The sequence below is a fragment of the Macrobrachium nipponense genome, chromosome 12 (genome assembly GCF_015104395.2).
Source record: "Macrobrachium nipponense isolate FS-2020 chromosome 12, ASM1510439v2, whole genome shotgun sequence".
In the NCBI taxonomy this organism is placed as follows: domain Eukaryota; kingdom Metazoa; phylum Arthropoda; class Malacostraca; order Decapoda; family Palaemonidae; genus Macrobrachium; species Macrobrachium nipponense.
The window spans coordinates 51,369,656-51,382,458 of record NC_087205.1 but is presented as its reverse complement, the minus strand read 5'-3'; the positions used below and the strand labels follow the sequence as shown (position 1 = coordinate 51,382,458).

Genomic DNA, 12,803 nt, shown 5'->3' with positions numbered 1-12,803 from the left:
ACGTTCAAGACTTTAACTGTGCTTGTCAAGCCGTCAGCCCCGTAATAATACGTTTTACTCGCATAGAAAGTGTAGGAACATCATTTGGTAACACTCTCAGCACATGGGAAACTTATTTCCAGCCTGGCAACTCTTTCCTGTGGTCGCTTATGCTAGAAAACTGCCTGTCCCTGTTGGTTTTCTTTCAATACGCTTTTTGTTCGGGCGTTTATCGAGACAAATTGGATTTCGCGTCTTTCACAATGAATGTCCCAAAGAGGAGGCATATTTCTTTAGGTGAGATCAATCAAATACTAGATGAGGAGTGTGATATTGATAACCTATTTGATGATGAGAGCTCTAGTTCTGAATCCTCCAGTGATGATACAAACTTTTCTTCCAATTGCGGGAGTGAAGATGACTTTTGGCTTTGCCGAGTGACTGGATCTCCGAGAGAGAGAGAGAGAGAGGAGAGAGAGAGAGAGAGAGAGAGAGAGAGATGAAGGAGAGAAATTTCCTACAGTTAATTACAGTATGAATAACAAGCATAAAAATCAATATTAACTTTGAAAACTATCATCAGTGCTATGATCGCTGATTACAAAAAAGCGTGACGGTACGTTAGCAGCGAGCTCATCAGGGGCGGACGCTTAACAGGATAATGGAACGGCGTATGTGTGAAGCCTCCACTAATGTGGCAACGATGATTTTGCCATTCTTAGCATGCAAACATTAAAGCATGCAAACATTAAAGGTTACATTTATTTCTGGCATACGATTATTTAAGAAATTCAAAATACTAATAAAGACTGAAATCAATGAAAAGTGCTAGCAAAAACAAAAAAGCAAAAAAAAAAAAAAAAAAAAACGTAGTCGTTCCTCTATGCACTTTTCCGTATTGTTCCTCTATGGTTTTCGGCAGCCAGATGTACGAAAACGTTGAGAAACATTTGATTTATCTACGTTAGAAATATCTGTAATTTTTCGGGTAATTTGGTTGCAAAAAGGGATAATATACATGAATTAAATCAAAATTTTTAATAACAATGTAAATTTAAACTAAATAACGAGTTAAAGTAAACAGTTTAGGGAATAAAAAAAATTTGCGAGTTGTCGTCGTCTGTCGTCGTCTGCTGTTTGTAATTGTGTTTAGGCGGCGCGGCCGCTTAGAAACCAGGAACAGCAACGGGTTTAAAGTGCAATGTGGAGTGAACTGAGACCAAAATGTGTATAATAACAATCAAATAAGCACTGTGGAGTTTCAGTTGTGATGGCAGTAAGGATAAAAAACCGAAAAACCGCCGATTACAAGGTAAGAATGAATTCAGTTCCAACCATAAACCCCGGGAATAACAAGTTTCATACTTTCACTAATATAGGCAACAAAATGTTGTTTTATTGTGCTGATTACAACTGCAATCTTGAGTAAGATCAATAAACGTTACATACATACGCTAACATTGTTCAAATGAGTGCTGGGAAGGCTGGGGAAAGATGGTGTCCGTCACTGATGAGAAACCGTCCATGAAAAACGTAGCCGCCATATTGGATTTAAAAACTGCCTTGAAAACATATTTTACGAAGAGCTCACATGCTTATTTTAGTTCGTATGGGGCTTTCATATATCACAATATGTTGACGAAACTTCAGTCTTTTAAATGGTATGCTTAGAGTTGCAATTGTATTCATGTTTCACCAATTAAATATCGAGTGAATAAGACCCGTCTACCGTGATGAGGGTTGGCCTGTTGTGATGTTTCCCCCTATGCGCATTACAATTATATAACAATTACATGTATAGCTGATAACAATCTGCATGAATAACTGGTAAACTGTTCATGCAATGACAGTTGAGTATAGCAATTATTTACAATAGGTACGAAAGTCAAGATGTCGTGACGTCATAATACAGAACTTGAAAGAACGTTCTCTAATTCAGAAAAATAATTACTTAAATTTGAGTCAGAGTCGAGTTACTTTTTCAATAACGAATATTTTCAAATAATTAATCATCATAAATATGTAAAATATTGATGTTTTACTACTTATTTTAAAAAATTAGCCAAAAGCAAGCACCGCTTCTCGTCCATCTTTTTCCTTACCCCAAAAAAACAGCCTTGTTTTTTTTTAAAACCGCCTGGCTTGTTGTTGATGAGAAATCGTGTTTCGATTGTTGTGATAAAAGTGCTCCAGCGTCTGTGGGTACAAGTGGTGTGCGGATTTATCACAGGAAATGGTTAGTTTATTGACACAAGCTACTCCGTAAACATCGAGATGGCGTCAATCTTCTAAATACCTCGAGTTGTAAGTAAAAATGTTGAACGCGTTTTGGTGAGATTTGCACTACGTTTGAGACCGTTTTCAGTACCCTCTGTTTAAATCTTAAAATTTGGCCTTAATTTCTAACTTTGGAGAAAATACTTACTTCGAAAGGAGAGTAGAGGTCTTTAGCTCCGTTTCTCACCAACAACAAGTCGCGACTGATGCCCATCTCGGGTGTCAGGACGCGTTATAATGTACTTTTTCGGAGGGTGGCTTGCATTGATGGTAGGTGGCCTGCTTGGCCTGCTGTGATGATCTACCCTACTTTTTCGGAGGGTGGCTTGCATTGATTGTAGGTGGCCTGCTTGGCCTGCTGTGATGTTCTACCCTAATTATATTCGTGTTTTACCAATTAATATCGAGTGAAAAAAGGTGATCAGCGTGAATAAGATACTAGACTCAAGGCGGTTGTTTACCCTAAGCCTACGATAAGTTAACCTACTGTCTGCGTCGACCAGTATTACTTGGTATAAATAACCTATATCGAGGTCTATATCTACCTGGTCATCTTCCACTTTGCACCCCATTTCAAACTTGATGGACCGTCGTTCTCCTGGTTTTAACAAGAAGCCGAAAGAGATAGTACTAGCTAGCTAATCGGGAAACCGTTCTGTTGTTGTATTTCACGTGTAGCACTAGTAGTAGTAGTAGTAGGTGGAATGTGTCTTTGAAACGGCTCCCTTGCTTGTTTTATTCCTCCTTTGTTTGTGTTTGTTTGCTTTTCTTCTCTCTGTGAAATACCACATTTCTTTTATAAAATCTTTCCTATTCTCCACTTCCTCCCTCAGTAGATCTACCAATAAGAGTATATTTGCTACTAATTCCTCTTTATTTTCTTGATATGGTTGCTGCATAAAACCAAAACTGTATCTATTTCAAATCTCATTGTATGTTGGACAGGAAAGTAAGAAATGTTCTAAATTTTCATTTTGTTCCTCACAGCATAAACATGTTGTATCTTCTCCTTTTATCCTATTTCTATCATTTGATAGTAGTATACCTAGTCTGGCCCTACTGATCAGCATTGTTTTTTCAGTGTTGTCACACCAGATTTCTTCTCTTATGTTTTCTTTATATTTTCTGTAGATTTTTAACATTGACTTTTCATTAATTTCTTTCTGCCATGCTTTTCTATCCCAATTGTTTATTATTTCTCTTAACTGTTTGTCTTTAACTGCTTCAATTTTACTTAAGTTTATGTTTAGTTCTTTCACATATTTTCTTTTACTTTCATTATCCAGTTTTTTTTTTATACTGGTCCATGGTTATCTCATATAGGAGCCTATTTCCACCACTCTTCAATGTATGTTTCAGGTAGAATAGTTTATTCTTGATATCTCTTGAGTGGCAGGAAGAGGCCCCTATTTCAGATCTTAACGCACAACTTGCTGTGTAACTTGGCGCTCTCAAAATTGCCCTATATACTTGATTGTCTATCTTCTGAAATTCATTTATAGTTTTCTTGTCAAGTTTCATGACTTCTATGGCATACATGAATGATGGCATCGCTAATCCTTTCTAATACAATTTCCCTATTTTCACTCTGCTACGGCTTTTATTGATGACTGCATTAGCCATATTTGCCATCTGCTTTGCTTTAATTTGGGCCCTTTTTATCTGTTCTCTGAAGCAGTCTTTCATGTTGTTGATTGTCACTCCTAGGTATTTAATCTGCTTGACTATTTTTATTCCTTCTATGTGCTCCATATTTTCCACATCATCGATACTATACCAGTCGTTGTATATTAGTATGTTACTCTTGTCCTTGTTTATGTTTAGCCACATTCACTCGCCATTTCCATAAGGGCTTTTATTGTTTTTGTTATTTCTTCTAGTGTGTGTCCTAGTATTAATCCATCATCTGCATATAATAGTGCGGCTATCCTTATTGCTTCATTTCTAAAACCTTCTGTTGTATTTCCTAATTTTTCTATTATCGGGTACATTATTAGTAGAAAGAATATGGTTGAGCCATTGCACATCTCTGTCTTATTCCATTAGTTACATTTAGCTCTTTTTGTTCTATGTTGTTAAGGCATAGGCTTTTACATCATTTGTATGCGTCTTTGCAACTGCATTTATTACTTCTGCATGCAGCCTATATTTCATCATGACCTCAATGAGCTTTCTTCTATTAACTGAGTCAAATGCTTTTTGGAAGTCTATTGATACTACAAATAATGGGTCCTTTCTTCTGTACGTTTCTTGCATGCAGTATTGTAAAATATGTAAATTATCGATTCCCCTCCTTTGTGCGGTAAAGCCTGATTGCACTTCATTCATTTTTCCTAAATTTCTAATATGCTTTTCTATTTTGGTTTTCAGGATCCCCATGAAAATTCTACATGATGCATTTGTTAGAGCAATTGGCCTAAGATCTTTGACTGTGGGGTTTTGTTTCTTGGGCGTAAGTGTTGTTTTTTACTTAAACCAGCTTCTCTGTTTTTTCCTGCCCTTCAGTATGCTGTTTAAACATTCTGCCAATTCTTTTTGAAGGTCGGTACTTTGTAAGAGTAGTTTAAACAGAACTGGTTTTATTCCGTCTGGCCCTGGTGCTTTATTTGCCTTCATTTTCTCGAGTTGATTTTTTACGTCTTCTTTTGTTATGTTGATTTCTTCCATGGGTCTAATCTCTGTCGCTGTTAGATCATATACTCAATGCATGTGTTCTCTTAAAAATATATGGTATTTCATCTGCTGTCCTAATCTTTTCACTATTTCTTCCACGTCATGTTTGTACTGTTCTTTCTTGCTTTTATTCCATATCTCTCTATTTTGTTTTCTTCTTTTTGGTATATTGTTTCCCAGAATTTTACTAGCTCTTTCCCTAGGGTTCTTCCTTCATCGCTTGCTTATTTTCGTCGTATATCCTTATCCATTCTTTTTCTGGTGTGATCTTTCCTCTCAGCATGTCTATATATTCCCAGGTTTTCCTGTGTCTTTGTCATGATCTCATTTCTAACCTTTTCTTCATATTCTTCATATGCTTTCTTTATTATTATCTGTACCTTTTGTTTTTGTTTAAGGTATAGGTATGCTTCTTCATAGTATCTCTTTTCTTCTATTCTTGTGGCTTTCCTTTTTAATTTCTTATATATCCTTTTTTTGGCTTATTTCTTTCTTTATTTCTTTGGTGACCCATACTGGTTCTATTTCTTCTTGCTTTCCTGCCTTTAATCTTTTGATTATCTTCTCTAGGTTATTTGCTTTTGCTTCACTCACTGTTTCTTCCAACTGGGTTAGATCTCCTTTTATGTCTTGTTGGCTTACTTTATACTCTATATATTCAAGGTATCTGGTAGATTCTTCTGTAACTTTCAAATATTTGATTTCTTTTGTTTAATTTCTGAATGTTTTCCTTACTTTAGTGTTCATTCTGAATTGGACCTTTAAGAGGTGATGGTCTGATAGGTCATATTCATATTTTCCCTCATCTATCTCCATACATTCATAGTTTTTATACACATTTTGGTTGACTAGAGCAAAGTCTATAGTGTTGTTCTGATCTCCTCTACTCCAGGTTATCTCTCCTTTGCAGCTACTATCTCCATTTAATAGCGTTAGGCCGTATTTTTCCATTAGGTCCATAACGTATTTTCCATTTTGGTCTAGTTCTTGTGTCCGTATGAAACCTAAATACCCATTGAAATCCCCAAGGACAATCACAGGCAGGTCTGTGGCCTTCTCTATTGCTACATGTAAGGCGCTTATTATCCGTTTATTTCTTTCTTTATCACTAGTTGACATGTAGACTACAATGAGGTTAAATATTGCTGTTCTATAATTATCCTTTACTATTAGAATTTCTTTGTGTTCTGACTTTTCTTTTTTTTATATCTGGATCTCTCCTTTGGTTATATACATTATTAATAAACCTCCTGCTTTGGTGTCGTCTTCATCTCTCATTGAGTCTACCACTCTGATGCTTGTTGGGAATAGTATTTTTTGCTGTTTAAGGTGTTTCTGTGATGCACATAATTGTGTTTTCTTTTGTTATGTCCACTAGCTCGATTAGTTTTGCTTTTGTCAGTCCTTGGGTGTTTATGAGCTTTATTTCAAGATTTCTTGATGTATCTTCCGTCTTGCTCGCTATCTGTTCACTTTTTCTATTTACAAAAGTGCTTCTGCCATCTAACCATTTATCTATCATTTGCGAATAACTATTTTCTTCTAGGCCTAATAGCCTATAATTTTTGCTAAAGTTACTTCCTTCACCTACCTGCCCTAAACTAATTTCCCTTCTTCTACTTCTTACCTAAGAGTTCTTAACATTACTACTAGATATTCTATTTTCTCCTATCTCTAAATTATCTACATTTCTAGCTATTTTATATTTACCTACCTCTAACTCATTTACACTTCTAACAATTCTATTGTTTCTATCTATAGTTCCCTGGACTTCCTTTTTAGAGCATTCTAGTCGTCTGAAAGTTTTCCCTTCTCATTGGCTCTCCCTTACTTACAAACCATCCTTCCTCTTTGTTTTCCTGCCTTTCCTTTAATTCAGATCTTAATATGCTATCTTTTTCTCTTTCTTTAGCAGTCATGTCTGGTGCAGTAACTTACTGTCAGTAAGTTCCAGAAGTGAAGCGACAAATTTCAGGATTGATCGTACTTCTTTAGAAACTCGTGGGTTGCCAGTTAGTATATTTATTCCAATTATTGTCATATCCTCTTTATCTGATAATTCGTATCACTGATTAACTATAGAAGCACAGAAAGTATTTCCCCAGTAAATGATCAATGTTAGTTCAATAATTGTTTATTAAAATAAAAAAAGATTCGCCATAAAAACATCTGCGGCTCTCAATGTGTGATATCAAGTGTTCACCATTGAGTGGCAGCAGGAACCGAGTGCATAAGCATTGGCCTAATATGATTTGTAAATTAACTTTCTACTTTTATAGCGTTATATCGAAAGTTATGATTTCTTTTGATAAAGCACAAAGAAGTTTAGCATCTGATTAAATGAAATATAAATAAGACTCAAGTTGGTGCGAAAAAAACAAAAACAAATCCAAGTTATATGCGTGTTTAGCATTGGCTACATGGTTAGGCCTATATTCAAGAATCAAGGGAATATATTTTGTAGCCATGAAGTCTGTCTTTGGTTACGTCTTAAGCTGCAGGCTGTATGAAACCACTCACACTTGTATGTATTCTGTACCACAATTATTGTGTATCCCCTCTGTTTCAGATTCAGATTTGTGTAAGTTTTGGGATCTGGAAACTATAGGGGTTAAGCCTAGGGAACTTGTTGACAGTTATAGTGAGACCAAAGTTTTCAAAGAATTTGAGAGTACTGTGAAGTTTGTGAATGGTCGCTATGAGGTTGCACTGCCATGGAAGGATGATTCTGCTAAAGAAAAACTTTTGAATAATGAAGTCATAGCCCATAAAAGGTTAAGTAAGTTTATGGTTGAGTTAGAACAAGATAAGGAGCTTAAGAAAGAGTATCAAAAAGTGTTTGATAGTTATGAGTCTGATCACATGATAGAAGAGGTACCAAGGCAGGAAATTTCAGGTGTGAATCCTGTGTACTATATGCCTCATCGTCCAGTAGTGAAGTTAAGCAGTTCAAGTACTAAGATAAGGTCTGTGTTTGATGCCTCTGCCTCTTGTTACAATGGTGTATCATTGAATGACTATTTGTCCTCAGGCCCATCACTCAACCCTGACTTGGTTGAGATGCTCATTTGCTTTCGTTGTTGGCCCATTGCTGTTACAGCTGATTTAAGAAAGGCATTTCTGCAAATTAGTGTACAAGAGCAAGACAGAGATGTTCATAGATTTTTGTAGCCAAGAGACAATGGTACAATACGGCACATGAGATTCACATGTGTACCCTTTGGTAACACAGAGAGCCCATTTCTGTTAAATGCCACTATCAAACATCATTTGGATAAGTATCCCCCCACTAGTGTAGTGCAAGATTTGAAGGCTAACATGTATACAGACAATTGGATGAGTGGTGCGGATTTTGCTGTAGAAGCAGCTGATAAATTTTGTGAAGCCCATAGCATTTTTGCTGATGCTGGTATGGACCTTACAAAGCTTGTGTCAAATAGTTTGCTGATTACTTCTCAGTTATGTGACAAGGTACCCTTTATAAATTCTGATGAACCTAATACCGTATTAGGCCTTAAGTGGTGTAACTCACAGGACAGTTTCTCCTTTGATGGCATAAACTCAGATTCTATTGTAGAAGTAGTCTCTACTAAGCGAAGTATCCTTAGTGTGATAGCTAAGATTTTTTACCCTTTAGGATTAACTAGTCCATATGTTATGTATGGCAAGATACTTTTTCAGGAACTCTGGAAACTGGGTCTGACTTGGGATCAAGAAATGCCATCAGAGTTGAAGCTTAAGTTTCAGAGATGGCTCCTTAGTAGTCAACATTTTAAGAATTTTCAGATAGATAGATGTTATTTTCCACAAAAAGCCTGGGAGAAGCTTAGTCATATGGAGCTACATGGGTTTGGTGATGCCTCTGAAAAGGGCTATGGGGCTTGTGTGTACCTGCGAGTACCTGTGGAGAACGGCTCATATAAGGTGTCATTAGTATCCTCTAAGTCATGAGTTGCACCCATAAAGACAATTACATTGCCGATGTTAGAACTCATGGGATCTCTTTTGTGTTCAAGATTAGTCAACTTTGTGAAGAATGCCCTTAACCTAGATAACAGTGTTAGTTAGGTGTCGGACAGATTCTACCATTGCTCTGTCATGGATTCAAGGAGATGCTAGTAAGAAGGACATATTTGTAGCTAATCGGGTAAAGGAAATCAGAGAGTTAACACCTCCAAGTTGCTGGCAACATTGTGGAAGTAAGGACAATCCAGCTGACCTGATAACACGGGGTCTGTTGGCGGACAATCTATGGGCCTATAGTATATTAAAAGAATCCCTATACCAGGAAAGGGAAGGTAACACAGTTGTTAAGGATAAAGAAGAAATAAGCACAGAAAGTACTGCTGCCTGTCTCAATGTACAAGGAGTACCAGAAAACCCTTTGATAGATTTAGATCGATACAGTAAATTAAGCAAGGTGTTAAGAGTTACAGCTTATGTCTTAAGATTGATCAGAAATTGTAAAAATAGTCAAAACAAAGTGGAAGGCCCTCTCATTACTGAAGAGATTGATTTTGCTAAATTGAAGTTGATTGATTTCATCCGAAGAGAAGTGTTTTCCATAGAAATAAAGGCACTTTTGGGTAACAAGGCTATTCCTCAATGGTCTAAATTAAGAAATCTTGACCCCTTTCTAGATGATAAAAGATTATTAAGAATTAAGGGTCGTCTTGAGTTTTCTAACTTAGATTATGACCCTAAACATCCTGTCATAATTCCCAAGGGTCAATTTGCTAAGTTCTTGATCAGATTTCAGCACGAGATTTTGAAGCATGCAGGTGTGGATACTGTAATTTCATCCCTACGGAATAACTTTTGGATTATAGGAATGAGGAGATTAGCTAAGACAGTAATGAAGGAATGTTTAAGTTGCCCTTGGCATGATTCAAAACCTTGCAGTCAACCTGTGGCTCCATTGCCCAAAGAAAGAGTAAGGTCTTCGCCACCCTTTGATGTAACAGGCTGATTATGCAGGCCCTCTCTTTTGTGCCGATTGTCCTAGTAAGAAATTTTATGTATTGTTGTTCACTTGTGGTGTTGTACGAGCCATACACCTAGAGCTTACAGAATCTTTATCCTTGTCTGACTGCTTATTGACTATAAGAAGATTTTGTGCCAGGAGAGGTTTACCTAGTGTCATATATTCAGATAATGCAAAGACTTTAAAAAAAAAATGGAGCTTTATAGCCCCTCGTGCTCCTTGGTGGAGCGGCTAGTGGGAGAGGCTCATTAGGTCAGTTAAGCTTGCCTTGAGAAAGACACTAAATCTGAACTATGTAAGTAAGAGTAAATTAGAAAGTATACTAGTAGAAATAGAATCATGTATTAATTCTAGACCATTGACTTATGTGAGTGATGAACCTGATTCCATTCACTATCTCACTCCCTAACATTTTATCCTAGGACGAGCCCCACACTGTAAATCCTTAATAAATGTACTTAGAGCCATGTGAAGTGACTTCCAGGGACTTGAATGAAAGACAAGTTGTAAGAAACCAGAAGCTAGAACATTTTTGGAAACCTTGGAGTAACAATTATATAAATAATTTGCCTCCGGTTGTAAAAGGATTCAATTAGAAATGTGATTTGTCTAAGGGTGACCTTGTGTTGATAAAAGGGGATAACATTCCTAGATTGAAGCGGCCTCTTGGAGTTATTGTAGATGTGTTTAAAGGTAAAGATGGACTTGTAAGAAGTGTAAGGCTCAAAACTAAAAGGGGAGAGATGACTAGACCCATTCAAAGATTGTATGATATAGAAGTAGGTAGATCTGAAGATTTGATTACTGCTGATGCATCCTGTGATGATCTTGATAGAGATGTATGTGAAAATCCTCAAATGCATACTGTGACTGATGATGATGTACTTCCTAGGTCTAAGTCTGGTAGAGTAATTAAGCCCCCTACTAAGTTAGATTTACAAAGTCACTGTAAATCATGCAGTTGTGCATGTCAAGTAAAACTTAATGTGACTGTTAGTTTGTGAAACTACACTACTAATTTTCATTGGGGATTTTTCTGTCAGGTATAATTTAGATAAGGTCTAAGTTGTGCTCTTTAATAGGTGGCTTCGTCCCCTATTGCCGGGAGGATGTTGAATTTAGAAAGGTGGTTTTCTGCATAATTACTTGAGAGAAGTTTCCTTATAGTGTACCTGAAATAGCCCTGCCATTTTCTTTCATAGACTCAGGTTTCAATGTTTTTTTTTTTTTTTTTTTATTAAATGTTTCCTTCTGTTTTTCTTACTTGAAGTGAATATTGAAGTACAAGTAATTTAGTATTTGGTATTTACAAGCCAGCACATTAATGAGTATGAATTTAGCAACTAATTTTGCACAATGTACGTATTATTATGTTTACTTAAGAGTTAAGATGTGCTAATAAAATTAGAGTTTCATAGCAAAACATGGCATATCCTTGAGCCAGGCGCTCTCCTCATTTCCTTTACCTTCCTGAACGATGTGGGCTTAAAGAAACCCCGACAGTCCTTGTGGCGGTCGTAGCCTACCTAACCCCACTTTACTCTGTTTTTTTCCATCTGTCCATCAGCCTGTGGTGTTTTTGTATGGTAACACTGCGTCCCGGGCTTTAGATAGTTACATTCAGCTTACATTCAAGGATTATAATAACATCCTATTTTGAATATTAACGGTGTAATTCACATACAGTAAATTATTAAAACACTTTTCAGTTGCAAATGTACACTCGGCAAGGAATGTTAAGATACAGTTTTTTTAAATCTTCGGACATATAGTGTTTAATAATGCCACACCTGGCAACTCTAGGAAGGGGGCGGAGCTTCAAAATCATAGCGTTTGTTGCTTTCTAGATTTCCATTAACTTTACACCATAAAGATTCTGTAGAGGTCCTTTAATAATTTATACTTGAATGTAGAAACAGGCTTTATATTATTCGTTAATGTTGGTTTGGTAAAGGCAGTTCAGGGTAGAATATCGATCATCATCCTTTAAAACCTACTGTGAAACCTTATTCATAAGTAATGTTTGACACTCAACTGACGTAACATTCATGCGTAATTGAAAGCGGATCTTAAACAATGAGAGAAAGTGTTTTAAAATTTGGCCAGTACTTGTGGAAATCGTGAGGAACAATACAGTAAAGAATGAAATATTATGACAATAGAGAGAGAGCGCGCAAGCATACGACTATCGATAGAGATACTTAATTCATTATATTTACTTTGAGAGATTAAGTGACGATGTTTTTTTCAAATGTTTCAAAAGTGGAGAGAGAGAGAGAGAGAGAGAGAGAGAGAGAGAGAGAGAGAGAGAGCACAAGCATAGGCCTATCTATAGAGATACTTAATTCATTATATTTACTTTGAAAGATTGATTGAATTATAATATTTTTCAAATGTTTAAAAAGTTAGAGAGAGAGAGAGAGAGAGAGAGAGAGAGAGAGAGAGAGAGAGAGAGAGAGAGAGAGAGAGCACAAGCATAGGCCTATCTGTAGAGATACATAATTTATTATATTTACTTTGAAAGATTTTGTGATAATATTTTTTCAAATGTGTTTTAAAAGAAAGAGAGAGAGAGAGAGAGAGAGAGAGAGAGAGAGAGAGAGAGAGAGACAAAATCTGCTTACGTGAAAGCTTAGGCCTATTTATAACTATAGCTGGTTCACTTACGGTAGATTCTTGGATGAGCCCTATTTTCACGAGACGTTTGTTTGGCGGCCGCTGATTGGCTGGTACCAGGAGGTAGGCAGTTCCCAGCCAATCAGCGGCCGCCAAACTAACGTCTCGTGAGAATAGGGCTCATCCAAGAATCTACCTTAAGTGAATCAGTTATACTTAATTTCATTATATTTTCTTTGGGAGATTGAGTGGTAATATATATTTTTAAAGTATG

General features: G+C 36.5%; 3 protein-coding genes across 3 annotated transcripts in view; 2 read left to right on the top strand and 1 right to left on the bottom strand.

Moving 5' to 3' along the window:
• LOC135224527 (nucleolar protein 6-like) overlaps nucleotides 1-2,956 on the bottom strand; it is a 254,757-nt gene extending 251,801 nt beyond the window's left edge. The window contains exon 1 of the mRNA XM_064263598.1: nucleotides 2,802-2,956. Within this exon, the coding sequence (XP_064119668.1) occupies nucleotides 2,802-2,828 (27 nt within the window). The 5' untranslated portion in view covers nucleotides 2,829-2,956. The remainder of the gene's footprint in view (nucleotides 1-2,801) is intronic.
• Nucleotides 2,957-7,395: 4,439 nt separating this feature from the next.
• Nucleotides 7,396-8,100, top strand: LOC135224801 (uncharacterized). The gene has a single exon (XM_064264124.1). It carries the CDS (start codon nucleotides 7,396-7,398, stop codon nucleotides 8,098-8,100), a length of 705 nt encoding a protein of 234 aa, XP_064120194.1.
• Nucleotides 8,101-8,127: 27 nt separating this feature from the next.
• Nucleotides 8,128-8,880, top strand: LOC135224799 (uncharacterized). Its single transcript, XM_064264123.1, has one exon. It carries the CDS (start codon nucleotides 8,128-8,130, stop codon nucleotides 8,878-8,880), a length of 753 nt encoding a protein of 250 aa, XP_064120193.1.
• The last annotated feature ends 3,923 nt before the right edge of the window (nucleotides 8,881-12,803 follow it).